Source organism: Notamacropus eugenii, chromosome 5 (genome assembly GCF_028372415.1).
Source record: "Notamacropus eugenii isolate mMacEug1 chromosome 5, mMacEug1.pri_v2, whole genome shotgun sequence".
Lineage (NCBI taxonomy): Eukaryota > Metazoa > Chordata > Mammalia > Diprotodontia > Macropodidae > Notamacropus > Notamacropus eugenii.
This window is the reverse complement of record NC_092876.1, coordinates 12,010,573-12,026,446: the sequence shown is the minus strand read 5'-3', so window position 1 is coordinate 12,026,446 and position 15,874 is coordinate 12,010,573. Positions and strand designations below refer to the sequence as shown.

General features: G+C 42.8%; 2 protein-coding genes across 8 annotated transcripts in view; both read left to right on the top strand.

Moving 5' to 3' along the window:
- The window catches only part of LOC140503352 (uncharacterized protein ZSWIM9-like), a 9,272-nt gene extending 4,694 nt beyond the window's left edge, over window positions 1-4,578 (top strand). The window contains 4 exon segments of the mRNA XM_072607251.1: window positions 2,085-2,171; window positions 2,173-2,384; window positions 2,998-4,210; window positions 4,212-4,578. Coding sequence (XP_072463352.1) covers window positions 2,085-2,171; window positions 2,173-2,384; window positions 2,998-4,210; window positions 4,212-4,355 — 1,656 coding nt within the window. The 3' untranslated portion in view covers window positions 4,356-4,578.
- A 262-nt stretch (window positions 4,579-4,840) lies between these two features.
- The window catches only part of LOC140503348 (cytosolic phospholipase A2 gamma-like), a 60,795-nt gene continuing 49,761 nt past the window's right edge, over window positions 4,841-15,874 (top strand). For all 7 annotated transcript variants that reach the window (XM_072607236.1, XM_072607235.1, XM_072607239.1 and 4 more), the window contains exon 1: window positions 4,841-4,932. In XM_072607236.1, the coding sequence (XP_072463337.1) occupies window positions 4,922-4,932 (11 nt within the window). In that variant the 5' untranslated portion in view covers window positions 4,841-4,921. The remainder of the gene's footprint in view (window positions 4,933-15,874) is intronic.

Sequence of the window (15,874 nt, the reverse complement as noted above, 5' to 3'; positions counted from 1 at the left end):
GTCAGTTCCAGCTCCCTCCATGGTCCTGGTCCTCTCTCCAGCCCATCTCCACGTCTCCCTCCATCCCCTGCTCCCATCCCTAGACCAATCACGGGCTCTCACCTGGAGCTGCCCCTTGAGCCTGTCCTCTGCCCCCTCCAGCTCCCTTTCCCTGCATCCCCTCCTCTTTCTCCTCTGGCTGCCCCCCAGTCCAGCTCCAGCTCTCAGCCCCTCTCTCCCTGCAACGAAATCTCATCCTTCAATCCTTTCTTCCCCTCGAGCCTATCTCCTGTTCCATCTCCCAGCCCCGTCCCTCCTCAGGGAATATTTATGGCTGACATGTCTGTAGTGCTTTTTGTCACATTCTGTTACATGTTACATGATGATAATCTGTGAGGTAGGCAGATGGTACAGGTTCGCCAGTCAGTCACTACACATTAAGGGTCTCCTATGTGCCAGGCCCTGTGCTAAGGCTTAGAGATCCAAAGAACAGCCAAAGTCAGTCCCTGCCCTCAAAGAGCTCACAGTGTAATAGGGGAGACAAGAAGCAAGCAAAAATGTACAAACAAGCTATGTATGGAATCTATGGGAAAGAATTAGCAGAGGAATTGCAGCAGGCTAGCTGGAATTTAGAGGAAGCCAGGGAGGCCAGATGAGGAGGCAGAGATGGGGAGGGAGAGTGTTCCCGGCCTGAGGGATGACCAGAGAGGGTGGCCAAGGGCAGGAGATAGAGTGCTTTGTGACCTGAATAGCAAAGAGGTTGGTATCACTGGATCCAGAAGTACAGGGTGGGGTGTAAGTTGTGTGATGATTGCAGAGGAGGGTAGTTTATGAAGGGCATTGAACTTTAAGTGAGATTTTCTGTTTGACTCTAGAGGTGAGAGGGAGCCACCGGAGTTCCTTGTGTGTGGGTGACATGATTGGGTACTTTAGAAAATCACTTTAGTGACTGAGTGGAGGATGAATTGGAGTGAGGAGAGACAGGAGGCAGGTCAACCCTGAGTGATCCAGGTGTGAGGTGATGAGGGCTTGCCCCAGGATAGGGGCTGTGTCAGAGGAGAGAAGGGTGCATATTGGGGAGGTGCTGCAAAGGTGAAATCCATAGGCCTTGGCACTAGCTTGGACATGGTGGGGGTGAGTCCAGGGTGACTCCTAGGTTGTGAACCTGAAGGACTCGGAAAGGTGGGGAGACCCTCTACAGTAATAGGGAAAATGGGGGGGTGAAGAGGGAAAGATAATGGGTTCAGTTTTGGAATCCTTGAATGTAAATGTCTGTGGGACTTATTAAGGGAGAGAGTGGTATCCTAAAACCTAGAAGAAGGTGATTGACAGTGTCCAAGGCTGCTGACAGGACAGATGAGGATTGAGAAAGTCATTGGATTTGGCCACTAAGAGATCACTGGTCACTTTGGAGAGCAGTTTAGGTGGAATGATGAAGTCAGAGGTCAGTTTGTAAGGGGTTATGGAGGGAGTGAGAGGAAAGGAATTGGAGACCTCTACCTACCATAAAGACAGCCTTCTCAGAGAGCTTAGACACAAAGGGCAGAAGAGAAATGGGATGACATTGGGATGGAGGGAGATGTGGACGTGTTTGTAGGCAGTAGGGAAGAGGGTAGAGAGGGAGAGATTGAAGAGAAGTGAGAGAGAGGGATGACAGAGGGCCATCTGTGGGAGAAGATGAAATGGGAGGGGATTCCTAGCCTTAGTGAGGAGTGGGGACCGGAATGAAGGAGGAGCGAGCAGAAGGCCCAGTGATAGAAGATGAGGTGGGGGACAAGAAGGGGCTCATGACCAGTGGCCTTGGTTTGAACTTTGTTTTTCCAGTAAAATAGAAGACCAGGTCCTCAGCTAAGAGAACCTGAGTACAGGGGTTATTACCTCCCTTTTTCAGATGAGGAAATGGAGGCTTGAAGAGGCATTCCAGGTTAAGAAGTGTCAGAGGAGGGACTGGGAACCTTATGGTGCTTTCGCTGCTTGCTCCCCTGGTTCCAAGCACATTCCCTGCCCCTGAGCATAGTCCTCAGGAAGAAGACTTGGATAGACTTGGGTGGGGGGCAGAGAGGGCGGGAAGGACCCTCATGGTATGCCTGCCATCCATCCCACAGCCGGAGGAAGGAACCTCGCAGTGCACTGGCCTTGCTGCCAGTGATGCCACCATGGGTGAGCTGGGCCTGGGCCTGGAGTTTCACACGTTGGCATCACTTCAGCAGCTTCTTTGATGACTGGTGTGAGCGGCACAAGGTGCTGTTCATCATTGCCAGCCTCAAGCCCCTGATCTCCCTGCGCCAGCCTCCACTGCCCTACCTGCCCAGCCTGGCCACAACTCTGCGCTTCCGCTTTGTGCGCCTCATCTGCAAGCACAGTGGTACCTACGTGGGGCAGAGTGTTGTGCAGCGAGACCAGCAGTGAGTGCCCTCTTCCTGCCCCTTTCCTGGGACCTCCCAAAGTTGGGAGCTGGGTGGCAAGGTGGGGGCTGTTGGCAAAGATTTGACAAGTCCTCCTTATAGGGAGAGGATGGAGAGCTCAGGCAGAAAAGATCTGGAGTGTTCAGGAATCAGCAGGCCCCAAAGGAGGCAATTGTGGGAAGTGGGAGTTCAATGCCTGGCCAAGGTGCCACCCTCAGCTTCCTTAAGAGAGGTGAAGGACCGCGGGGGCAGGCCCATCAGATGCATGAAAATCTTGTGTTCAGTCATGGGAGTTCAATTCAGTTCACTGTGGGCCCCAGTGGTAGGAGAGCCAGGGGGGATGACCACATGGGCAGCAGCCTGGAGTTCAGGCCATAGTGGGTTCTGGGAATGGTGGGCCTGTAGGAGAGATGGCATCTGAAGGATAGGGCTGATTTAGTCTCTCTGGACCCCAGGGGCAGAGCCAGGACTGAGGGGTAGGGAGAAGTGACCTTCGGCTCTGCTATCCATGGTGCTGCCTGCTTGTCTCTGGGGCACTTCCTCCCTAGGGGAGGTTCTCCCTTTCCCACCTTTCTCCTGTCTCCTCGATTCCCTCCTGCTCTCTCCCTGCCAGAAGCCAGAAGATTGATTGCCCGGCCCTGATCACCCTGCGCCTGGGCCCCAAGAAGGATCGGCTGGTGGTGACCGAGGCCAAATTGCAGCACAACCACCAGCTCTCACCCAAGGAGTTCTCCCGATGCTTCAAGCGCCGCCAGCTGGAGGCCAGCCTGGGCCTGCCCATCCGGATCACCAACAGCGTCTCCAAGCGCTTCCTGGCCCCTGACCTCGTCTGGAACCTGGAGGACTACAGCCGGGCCAAGGACAGGGGCATGTGTGAGCTGCTTGGGGAGATGCATTCTCTCTTCCGGGCTGACCCCGGGGCCAAGGTCAAACTGGTCTTCCAGGAGGATGTGGCCATCCTCAACTCCATTTTCTTGGCCACTTCACACATGCGGCAGCTGGCACGTTCTTTTCCCTGCCTCCTTTTCTTGGACCAGGCTGCCAGCCTGCCTGGAGACTTTGAGCTGTACTCTGTCCTTTGCCAGGATGCCAATGGGCGAGGTCGTGAGGTGGCTTACTGCCTTGCCCGCAGAGACACGCCGGACTTGCTAGTCTTCATTGTGGCCTCTTTGGTGCAGAGTGTACCTGAGATCAAGACCCTGGTGGAGTGTCTTACCATCGGTGTATCCTGCCTCACAGGTATGGATACTGTGGAGGAGGTCTTGCCCTGTGCTCGAGTGCAGGTGTGCCGTGCTCAGGTTCTGGAGGCTCTGGGACGCAGGGCCCGAGAGCTGGCTGTGCCTGGGGAGCGACGCATCGTCAACCTCCTGCACAACCTGGCCCATGCAGCTTCCCCTAAAGTCTATAGCCAGTATCTCAGTGACCTGGAAGACGTGGCCCCCCTAGAGTTCCTCCGCTATTTCCTGGAGACCTGGCATCCACACAAAGGTGCCTGGGTTGCCTGCTGGGCATACCACCGTGGGGAGAGCTGCCCCTTTGTGGACCACCTTGAGGCTCACAGGCAGAAGCTATTACCTGCCCTGGCCCGAGATTCCTCTCTGGCGGGTTCTGTTCGGGGCCTGCTGGACCTTGAGAGCCTGCCTGTGGAACTTCAGGGTCTGCAGGCTGAAGAGATAGCTGAGCGCTACCAGGCAGTAGGACCTGGGGAGGTGGCAGCCCTGGTAGCTGAGGAGCTGGCACTGGCCCGCCATGGTGGGGGCATCCAACCAGCAGAGGGTGGAGGCTTTTTGCTGGAGGGCACAGGCCGGGGAGCCACCTTCACTGTGGGGGGCTGACCTGGCCTCCTGTAGCTGCTCTATTTTCACAGCTGGCCACCGGCCCTGCCGTCACATCTTTGCTGCCCGCCTCTGGGCAGGGAAGGCCCTCTTTGATGTCAGCCTTCTGCCCCCTGCTGGTGGAGATGATGGGTAAGGCTCTTGCCTTTCTTTTTGCTAGTTCCCACACTAGAGAGGGCAGAAGAGAAAGTCATGGGTTTGACCTTCTGCCTCCTATTCCCCTGACCCTCAGACCTGGACTGACCTGGGAAGGAGGGGACCCATCAGGCTGGCAGGGTGGGTGCCTGGCATGGGGACCAAGGAAGAGGAGGGGCAGTTTTGTATGTTTCTGGGCAAGAATAAAACACATTCTGTGGGGAGTTCTGTCTTCCATTGGGCCACTTTTTTGAGGGAAGGGGCATGAAAGTGGATTTTCTTATCTGTAAAATGTGTGGTGGGGGTGAGGTTGCAGTGGATGATCCAAAGGAACCCTCTCAGCTCTAAAACCCTTTTTGGTGTCAGGGGAATCCCACAGGAAGACTTTGCCCTTATTGAGCCCAGCTTCCCTGATAGTGAAGGTCACTCTGTTACTCAACTCAGTGAATCCAGCCCACGTTTTAAAAATCTTTGCCATGTTCATAGCCATGTGCTTGGTGACACCGGGAGATAAGCAGAGTTTGGATATGATGACTGCCCTCCTGGAACTCATGAACATATGGAAGGATGAGTGACAGGTGGGTAACAGACACAGTGTTATGGGGTCTGTGAGAGCCTGGCAAAGGACTTTCCTGCTGGGCAGAGGGAGGAGGGATCAAAGAAGGCCTCTTAGAGGAGAGGGCATTATTGGAGCTGTCACTGAAGGACAGGCAAGAGTGGAAGGGGGAGAGGAAAGATCATGTGGCCTCCACCCTCTGGCCTGAAATGTCAGCTGAGCCCTAGCTAAATCATAGGGCTACAGATTTAGAGACAGGAGCGACCTTCAAGGCCATGTAGCTTAATCCCTACATTTTGCCAGTAAGGCAGCTGAGGCCCTCCCCGCCTCCAGCTTCAAGGACTTACCCAAGGGTCATTGCAACTAGTGAGTGTCAGACTCCGAATTTGATCCCAGGTCTTCCACACTTCCAGCTCCAACATACTTTCCACTACGTAATTGCTTGAGACTGCTGATTTTCAGTTTCCTCATTTATAAAATCAGTGAGTGGGTGGGTTGGATTATATCAGGGATTCCTAACCTTTTCTTGTGTTATGGCAGTCTGGTGAAGCCTATGAACCCCTTCTCAGAATAATGTTTTTATTTATTTTTAATAGTATTTTATTCTAATTACATGTAAAGGTAATTTTTTATATTCATTTAAAATTTTTTTGAGTTCCAAATTTTCTCCCTCCCTCCATCTCCTCCACCCTCCCTAAAAGGTAAGAATTTTAAATAGGATATATATGTACAATCATGTAAAACATACTTCCATATTAGTCATATTGTGAAAGAAGAAAGATCAAAAGGAAAAACCATAAAAAAATAAAGTGAAAAGTAGCATCCTTCGATCTGCATTCAGACTCCATCAGTTCTCTCTCTGGAGGTGTACAGCATTTTCATCATGAGTCTTTTGGAATTGTCTTGGATCATTGTACTGCTGAGAAGAGCTAAGTCATTCATGATTGATTACTGTTACAATGTTGCTGTTACTGTGTGCAGTGTTCTGGTTCTGCACACTTCACTTTGCATCAGTTCATGGAAGTCTTTCCAGGTTTCAGAATAATGTTTTTAAATGCAAAAATAATCTATGTTGAGATATAGTTATCAAAGTATTAAAAAGTTGAGGGATTCCACTTCGAAACCCCTATGTCAGAAAGGTTCTTTTTTTTTTTTTTAAAAATTATTTTCCCCAATTACATGTAAAAACAATTTTTAACATTAAAAAAAAATTTTTTTGAGTTCCAAATTTTCTTACACCTCTCCTTTCCCCCTTTGTTGAGAAGGCAAGCAGTTTGATATAGGTTATACATGTGCAGTCATACAAAACATTTCCATATTAGTCATGTTGTGAAAGAAAACAGACAGGAAAAAACCCAACAGGAAAAATAAAGGAAATTTTAAAAAGTATGGTTCAATCTACATTCAAACCCCATCACTTCTTTCTCTTGATGTGGACAGCATTTTTTACTATAAGTCCTTTGGAATTGCCATGGATCCTTGTATTGCTGAGAATAGCTACGTCATTCACAATTGCTCATTTTACAATGTTGTTACTGTGTTCAGTGTTGTGTTTCTGCTTATTTCACTTTGCATTAGGTCATGTAAGTCTTTCTAGGTTTTTTTCTGAGAGCATCCTGCTCATTTCTTATAGCACAATAGTATTCCATTACAGTCATATGCCACAACTTGTTCAGCCAGTTTTCAATTGATGGGCATTCCCTCAATTTCTGATTCTTTGCCACCGTAAAAAACTGCTGTAAATATTTATATACATAGAATTCCTTTTCCTCTTTTTGTTTTTTGATAGAGACCGAATAGTAATATTGCTGGATCAAAGGACATGCATGGTTTTGTAGCTCTTTGGACATAGTTTCAAACATTTGCTATTTTCCTTTTCTGTCATATGAGCCCATCTGATAGGTGTGAGGTGGTACCTCAGAGTTGTTTTAATTCACATCCCTCTAGGTCAGTTGTTTTTCCAGTAAGATATTTAACATTTCTATTTTTTCATTCTTTTGATTTGATTTTATTGTTTCTTGATGTCTCATGGAATCATTAGCTTCCATTTGCCCAATTCTAATTTTTAAGGAATTATTTTCTTCAGGGAACTTTTGTACCTTTTTTATTATTTGGCCAGTTCTACTTTTTAAGAAGTTATTTTCTTCAGTGAATTTTTGTACACCTTTTCCCATTTAGCCAATTCTGCTTTTTAAGGAATTATTCTCTTTCTTGGATTTTTGGGCCTTTTTGCTCCTTTGGCCTATTTTGTTTTTTAAGTTGTTATTTTCTTCAATTTTTTCTTTGTGTATTTTCTTGCATCACTCTCATTTCTTTCCTCAATTTTTCCTCTACTTCTCTTATTTGATTTTTAAATCCTTTTTGAGCTCTTCCACAATCTGAGGCCAGTTCACATTTATTTTTGAGGCTTTGGATGTAGCAGTTTTGACTTTGTTGTCTTCTTCTGAGTTTGTGTTTTGATCTTCCCTGTCACCATAGTAACTTTCTACAGTCAGGTTCTTTTTGTTGTTGTTTGCTCATTTTTCTAGCCTACTTCATGACCTTTAACTCTATGTTAAAGTGAGCCTGTGCTGTTGGGGTAGATGGGACACTGTCCCAAACTTCAGATCTTTCTTGCTGCTGCTCTTAGAGCTAGTTTTCAGTTCTTCCAAGGTGGTATGATGTAAGGAGAGGTGTGTGTACTACTTTCCTGGCTTATGCTCTGGTCTGTGAGTGATCACAAATACTCTTTTCTTCCCTGGAACTGTGATGAGGGTCCTCACTCCCCTGTGCCTGCAAGCTCTGGTATTCTAGTGCTCCTCCTCAGATCCACATATGGGTAATGCAACCAGAGTCCTACACCCAGTGCTAGCAAAAGGACCCTTGTAATCTTTTGACCATTTGTCTGACCCCGTTCCTGTCTTTGGACTGAGGCCTGAAAGCTACCACTGCAGTCACTGCTTCAGTTGCTCCCAAGGCCTGCACTGGACTATGCCCCACTGTTACATTGGTGTGACACAATTTCCTGCCTTCCTTCTAAGTTGTCTTGGGCTGGACAGTTGTTTTACTCCCCCCTTTTATGGGTTTTGCTGCTCTAGGATTCATTTTAAGGTAATATTTAAAGTTGCTTGGAGGGAAATTTGGGGGAGCTCAGGCAACTCTCTACCTTTTCTCTGCCACCTTGGCTCTGCTTCCCATCAGAAGGCTTCTAAGGTACCTTTGGGCTCTTATGTGATTGTGTCAGAGATGTACGTTTCAGTCTTAGTTCTGCAATTGACTTGCTGGGTGACCTTAGCTAAATAGTGCCACCTTTCTTGACCTTCACTTTCTTCTCTTTTTTAAAAGGGGGAGGGGAATGAAATCCAAGATCCTGTCAGCATAGTCAGGCATCCCTGAGACTACCTGACCATGTAATCCACAAAAGGTGGGCCTTCTCCCCTATACCTGCACAAGATCCACCCTGTTGCTCCCTACCTCCAACCATCCCTTTTCATCTTCATACCAGAATATGGACCATAATGGCAGGTTCTGCCAAAGGGCTGTCCTGAATCTGCTTTTTTTCTCCCTTTATGTTTTCTCACTTGGTGTTCTCATCAGTTCCCATGGCTTTAGTCATCTGATCTATACAAATGACTTCTGGATATCTAGCCCCAGTATTTCTGCTGAGCTCTCCTGAATCCAGATTCATAAACTTCCTCTTAGACATCTTCACATGGATGTCCAGTAGACATCTCAAGCCCAATATGTCAAACAAAACTCATATTCTTGCAAACCCTCTCCTTTTTTCAACTTCCCCATTGTCCAGGACACTAGCACCAAAATGATATACACAGTGCCTGTGGTGGCTATGAATATGCCAGCACAGTTCTGCATCTCAAAATACAACAGACTCTCCACATGGCAGACAGAACCAAAACATTTATTCAAACACCAGAAAGTCATATCCCAACACCAGAAAACCAAATCCATCATAATAACAAAGAAATCCCGTCATAGTAAGCAAGAAGTCTAAACCAGCTCCCTTAAACAAATCACAGACAGGTTCTCCCACTCATGCTAGTTGCTGCCTTTCCCAGCTCTGAGTGCTCTCTCACTAACTTCCTCTCAGCTCTGCTCTAGCTCTGCCTCTTTCTGCACCACCCCTTCCTGTTCCATGTGACTTGACTCTTGTGACTCAGGCTCCTATGTGCTTAAACAGGTCACATGTGCCCATTAATGGATGGGAAAGATCTTCTCATTAAGAAGCAAAATTACATTAACAATTAGCAAAAATGCATTTTCACTACAGGCACCACCATCCTTTGGGTCCCCCTGGTTCACTGCCTTGGCATCACCCTTGATGTCCCTCACACTCGCCTGCCTGACCAATCTCCTTTCTTCTCTCATAGCATCTCTCTTACATGCCCCCTTCTCTCCATTCACACAACCACCATCTGAGTTCAGGCCTTCATCGGTTTATTAGAATGTTGTATTATTAATACAATAATAATTACAGTTATAATATTGTATTAGCCTTCTGGTTTGTCTCTCCCTATTCTAATCCAATTTTCTAAAGAATAGATCTGATCATGTCAGGTCTGACCACAGCACCTGCCTTAGGAAACTCCAGTGGTTCCCTATTGCCTCCAGGATGAAATATGAACATTCAAAGTCCTTCACAACCCAACCCCTTCCTACCTTTCTAGTCTTCTTATACTTTCCTCCCCTCCACATACTCTAACCATCTGGCAACACTGGCTGTCTTGATGTCCAACTCCTGACTTTTTTTCACTGCCTGGAATGTTCTCCCTCCTCATTTCTCCCTCCTGGCCATTCTGAGCCCCTCCGTGGTTAATGCCTTTCCTCTGATATCACTTCCTATTTATCCAGTATATCTCTTGTTTGTGTATGGTTGTCTTAGAATGCGAGCTCGTTGAGGGTAGGACCCTATATTTATATGCCTTTCTTTGTATCCCAGTGCTTAGCACAGTGCCCACCATGTAGCAAATCCTTAAGAAATTCTTGTTTTGGACTGGGAAGGACAGAATAAAAATGGTTAGTGGAGAGTAAAAACCAACTTGGCCCTTTAACTGATGACACAGGAAGTTATCAGGATCTCTTGATGTATCCCTCCTTTCTGCTACAACTGATAAACCTTTTCAACTTGTGTAGTTGGGTGGAACAGGGAGACTGTGACTTTCTAATACTTGGGCTGTGGCTGTGCTCTGTTTTCCTGGAATTGAGGTTTGTGAGGACATTCAATCAGTCCTTCCTGTCCCCTCATTTGTCAGCCCTTTGGTGCCCTCAATCCCATGAGCCTGCTGAGTCTCCTTGGTCACAGAATTACAGAATTTAAGACCTGAAAGGAATCCCAGAAGCAGTCCAATCCTATCTGTTCCTGAGCAGGGATCTCTTTTATTAATGTTCCCAACAAGAGGTCATCTAGCTGTTGCTTGAAGATCAGCAGTGATGGGTGTGTGTGTGTGTGGGGGGCTCATAACTTCAGATGAACCTGTTCTCTTACCCCTCCTATCCCTATATTAAACCTAATCTGATTCTTTCCCTCTTGACTTTTGCTTCTGCCCTAATAGGAAAACTCTAATCCCCTTTCCGTGGGATAACCCTCTAATACTTGAAGACAACCATCACTTCTGCTTAAAATTTCTCCAGGCTAAGCATATTTAGTTTCTTTAACTTAAATTTTCTTAAGGTGTGGACTTTGGAACCTTTACCATCTTGGTTACTCTCTTCTGGGCATGTGCCTTATTACAACTGCCTTGCGGGGAGGCTCCCAAGGAAAGTATGGGAGAGAAGAGGTATTAGACTGATTACCATACTGAAGGTTTACAGAGCTGTTGTGCTGAGCTCACTGTTTTATGTCTATGAAGCCTGAACACTATACCAGTGCCATGCCAGGAAGCTGAATCAATTGCCATTTGGATTGTCTTAGGAATATTCTGAAGATCACCTTGTAGGATAAGGTACCAGACACTGAAGTCCTTACTTGAACTAAACTGCCAAGCATTCAAACTCTGCTTCAGAGAGTGTAACTCCAGTGGGCTCACCATGTTGCTCGAATACAAAACATACATTTGCCAAAAAGACTATTTTATAGAGAAATCACACAGTGCAAGCATGGTACTGACTACACGTGGTAGTCAGAAGAACCAATACAAGGACACTCTCAAGGTCTCTCTCAAGAAATTTGGAATTGATTGTGTGACATAGCGGACACTGGCATTCGCCATGGAGTGCCTGCATCAGAGAAGGTGCTGTGCTCTATAAGCAAAGCAGAATTGAAATAGCTCAGAAGTGCAAGATGCACAAATTTAGCTAATCCACCCCAAATGTTCACACAGACATGTTTGTGTCTGACCTGTGGTAGAATATTCCAAGCTTTTATTGGTCTGATCAGCCACAGTCAAACACAATGAAACTTAATTCTAGGAAAGTGATGTCATTTTGGTCTTATTTGAGAATGGACAACAACCACTCAGCTAACTATGACCAGAGCAGAGTGCTGAGGGACTTTGCCTCACTTTAGGTTCTGTGCCTCTCAGTGAAGCTCATGGTTGAATGAGACTTTTCTTTTTAAACATAGAATCACACTGTTGACTTATGATGAGCTTGTGATTCACTAAAACCCTCAGGTCTTTTCCACAAGAGCTCTTGTCTAGCTATCTAGCCACATTCCCCCATCCAATAGTTATCTCTTTTTTTTGTACCTAAGTATACAACTTTGCATTTATCCCTACAAGTTTTTCAGCTTATTTGATTTGACCCAATAGTCTACTCTCTTGAGTTATTTTTCTTTTTAAAATGAATTTTGTTAAAATCCAAAAAAGTATTAATATATTGTGTTTTAGTAAAATGGACACTTTCCTACACAGCCTCCCTGTTCCACCCAAATACACACACTGAAAAGGTTTATCACTTATAAACAGAAAGGGGGGATGGGTGAAGAATTCTGCTCCTGGGTGGGAGAAGCTCTCTTTCCTCAAAAGGCAGTGGTGCAGTTTCACAATACCCTGTCAGTAGGGTTCATCCCAAGAAACCTCAGAAAGATCTCCTAAGGTGATTTTACCATACTTTCATCCTGACAGTAAGTCATTTACTATTTTTTTTTTACTTTTAAAATTTATTTGCTATTCTTATGATTTTCTAATGTTTAAATTTAGATTTTAAATTTAATAATTCTATTATTTTTCAAAAAACCAAATATACGCTAATAATATACTCTAAAATATACTCTAATAATAATATACTCTAATAAATATACTCTAATAATCATATAACAGATATATTTATAATGTAACAGTATTCAGGTTGAAAAGAGGAGGGAACTTGCTTTAACATTTTCTCTTAACCCCTTTGTATTTAAAACATCTTCCCCTGACATTTTCATGCTAATCATAGTAGTTTATACAGTACCTACCCTGTGTGCCAGGCTTTTTCTATATCTTGAAAGTTGCTTAAGTCTGTTTTTATTAATACTTTCTCATTTTTTGTTTACATTCCATGCCAATTAGAAAAAAAATACCTGTACATGGGATAGCATTTGGTTCAGTGGTATTCCTATAGCACTCCTCTACACAAGCCCAAAAGTGTGCTAAACACTTCACAACTATATGTTTCTCCCAACAACTCTGGGTATAAATATTTATTATCCTTTGTACTTATCAAGACTGATTAAATTCTTCTAATTTACTACAACAGCATTTTTAGCTCAACCAATTATTGGTTTATAGTTGCTACTGACACTACTTAAAATAGAGATTCATTGTTTTTCACAAAATCAAGTTCAGAAATTTGTTGTGACACCCCCAACTCCCCGTTACTGCTTTTTTATTTCTTTGAATTACCCAAAGAGCCAAATAAATTCCTTTCAATTTTTCTAAATCACTAATTGTTTAGCATGACTATTGAAACCAGAATAAAGAGATAATCCTTCCTCTATCAATCAAATAATTCATATGAGTTTTGTGAAACTTATTTTGTAATCTTATATTGATTGGGGAAGGGAGACCTGCAGCAACTATCAAAAGGTATTCCTTTATAAATTGCTAAATTTTGTCTTTTCCAATGATTTCATTGTCTGTTTCTCTGATTTCTCTAGTCTTTCATTTCCCAACCATACAGACTTAGTCTTTACTCCACTGAATTTGGCTTTAGATGTTAGCACAAAGTTTTATTATACAAAACCTGCCAATTTCAATAATGTCATCTCTTTTTTGGTTCCTTAGTGGTTACAAATGCACAGGTCTTATCAATTTCTTAAAGGGCTTTTGGGCAATTAGAATTGGTTACCATCATATAATTTTTTTAAATGATGGGCAAATAGACCCTAAAGACAACTCACTTAGCACAACAAGTTCTTTGTTGTAAATGTCACAGATTTCGGTAAGCAAGATGACTTTGGAGATGAAATCATCTATCTCCTTCTCAAAATTAACCTCTTTCATGCTGGAAAAGCATTTATCCACCTATTTCATGGAAGAATCCACTTGGCAATGACCAAGGGCCCAACTATGGCAGAGGAATGATACAGATACTGGGACCTTAAAGAGTCTTTGCTCCTCCTCTCACTTCCTATGGTAAGTTATGATTACCCTCTTCTTGGTTATTCCCTCTAAATGAAACACTGAGTAGTTTTCTCTAAGGCACTTCTATTCTGGTGGTCTGTGAATGATCTGGATCCTTCATGGCCTCTTTCTTTTACAAAGTTTTGATAGTTTCCCAAAGTGTAGGTTTTCATGTTAGGAAATTTGTGTTTGCTTTTCATCAAAAGAGGAGCTAATTTCCTAATGGTTATAAATGAATAGAAATTCTCATTACACTAGTTTAACTTTGAATTCACCTAAGTGAAATACATAACTTATTTAAAAACTTTTCTTCCAGAAAGGCCATAAACTGTCAATATTTCAAATTTTGGGGCTCCATATCATCAATATACTCCTGCTTTAATTTATGTTTGACAATGATTTGAATCAGAAAGATCCTTTAATTTGTAGTATAATAATTTTTTGATTTAAGGTTTCTATTTTAATTAAAACACAGTTTTTTTGTTTTGTTTTGTTTTTTTTTACTACATATAGGGTTAATGAGAGTCATACTACTTAAAACTATCTGATTGAGATTGTACTTTTCTGAAGGGCTCAGGGGGTAATTTTTTCTCTATTTCCTTTCAAATCACTAAAAAATGAAGTCCATTTATTTTGTTTTTTCTTAACTTTTAAAAAACTTTTCTTAATCATCGAATAGAGATTTCAAATGGGTAGTTTGTTTTATGACTTAACCAGTTTTCAGTTGATGAAAATCCATCTTATATTGTAAGTTTCCTTATTTCTTCCCATAAGATATTTATTTGTCTTGAAATAATTTGTAAGTTCTGCTTCTCCCTCTCAAAATTCTCTCTGAAAAAAGTGTGGAATACTTTTGTAAGCCTTATGCTCATTTTAAGTCTGATCTTTTCTAATCAGAACACAGTCTATTAGGGGTGTATGCACTTCGTTAATTCCTACCTATATTCTTGTTTAATTCTATCTTCAATTTTTCTTTCCCTTGCACTCTTATCTGCACAATTTGAACTTTCACTAGACCATGATTTCAACCCAGTTTTTACTGTGTTCTAATTTACCTAAACAATTGATTTAAACTGCAGTAGTGTTGTTAAATTTCACTTGACTTCAGTTACTTACTGATTTCAAAGCAAATTTTCCTTTTTTGGGAGCCTTTGGGAATCACCTTCAGTCTAGAAGCCCTTATTATGGTCCCCTGAGGTTGGTTGTTTAAAAATAGTGAGTAGTAGAAGGTAACTGACCTCCAGTTCTACCCACTTGTATTCTTTTCTGAAGATGGTCCAAAATGTCCTTATTCTGCCTCCTAAGGATAAAACTTTCTCCTGCATTAAACTTATCCCAACTTTAAGTATAATTTTTAAGTATACCTTCATTCTATATCAAATTTGAAACCCATTTCACAGATTGATACCTTAAACAGATAACTTCAGGCTTAGCAAATGAGTTTATTTTAAAATTCTGAGTTGTGAAATTATTTAAGCTCACAAGAGTTTTATTCTGAATTCTCCTATACAATTTCCTAAGGTTTTCTTATTTTAACACTTCCCTGAATTCCTGTTTCATGGAATCTCTCCTGAACATATATCATAATTAATAAAACATTTCCTAAAATTCAAACTACAACTTTAAATTAATCCCTAGTCATTTGAAAGTTCCCATTAAGGAATAACTGATCTGTGAAAATTTTGTTTTCATCATACTCTATGGAGTTTGCTAGTACTTTGAATCAAAATACTTTATGAAGACATCTAAATTATAATTTAGAAATGAAAGAATTTATCATTACTTTTTCATAAATTCATTTTCTAATAAGTTTTTGTATCTTGGTTTCCAATTAATTTCTGTATCTTTTATCTCAGCAGTCTCCAACATGGCCAGTATTGGAAACAGAGAGAAAAGAGAGATTTGTCTTCTTTTAAGACCTTTTTGAAAATTTACCATTTTGTAGCCTGTTTCTTTTGGTTGATCATGCCAAAAGAAAAGGCATAGATAAAACACCTGCTGGCTGTGGGTTAGCACAAAGCACAAATAGTACAGCACAGACAAAAAAGTTACTTATATTCCATTCTCTTCAAGATTTTCCAACTGTATAAGTTCCCTTTCTATTTGAAGGAACCCACTATTCCTAAACTTAGTTTCATCAGTTATGTAATGGACACACATAGAACATATAACAAGACAGAACATTAAATCAGGTCTGGACTTCGAAATTTTTCTGTAGGAGATTTTGAAGTCAGAATCTTACTTGTCTCCTTTATTAGGTATAGAGCTTATGACTCTCTTGTGGCTGGGGTCCTACTGTCAGCCTAAGATAATTCTTCTGTTTCCAAATTACGTGAATGCTTTTAGAATCTTATCCATAAAAATGTCATTTAATAACAATACAAAATTGCTTTAGTCTAATTTGTCAATTGGATCCACCCATTT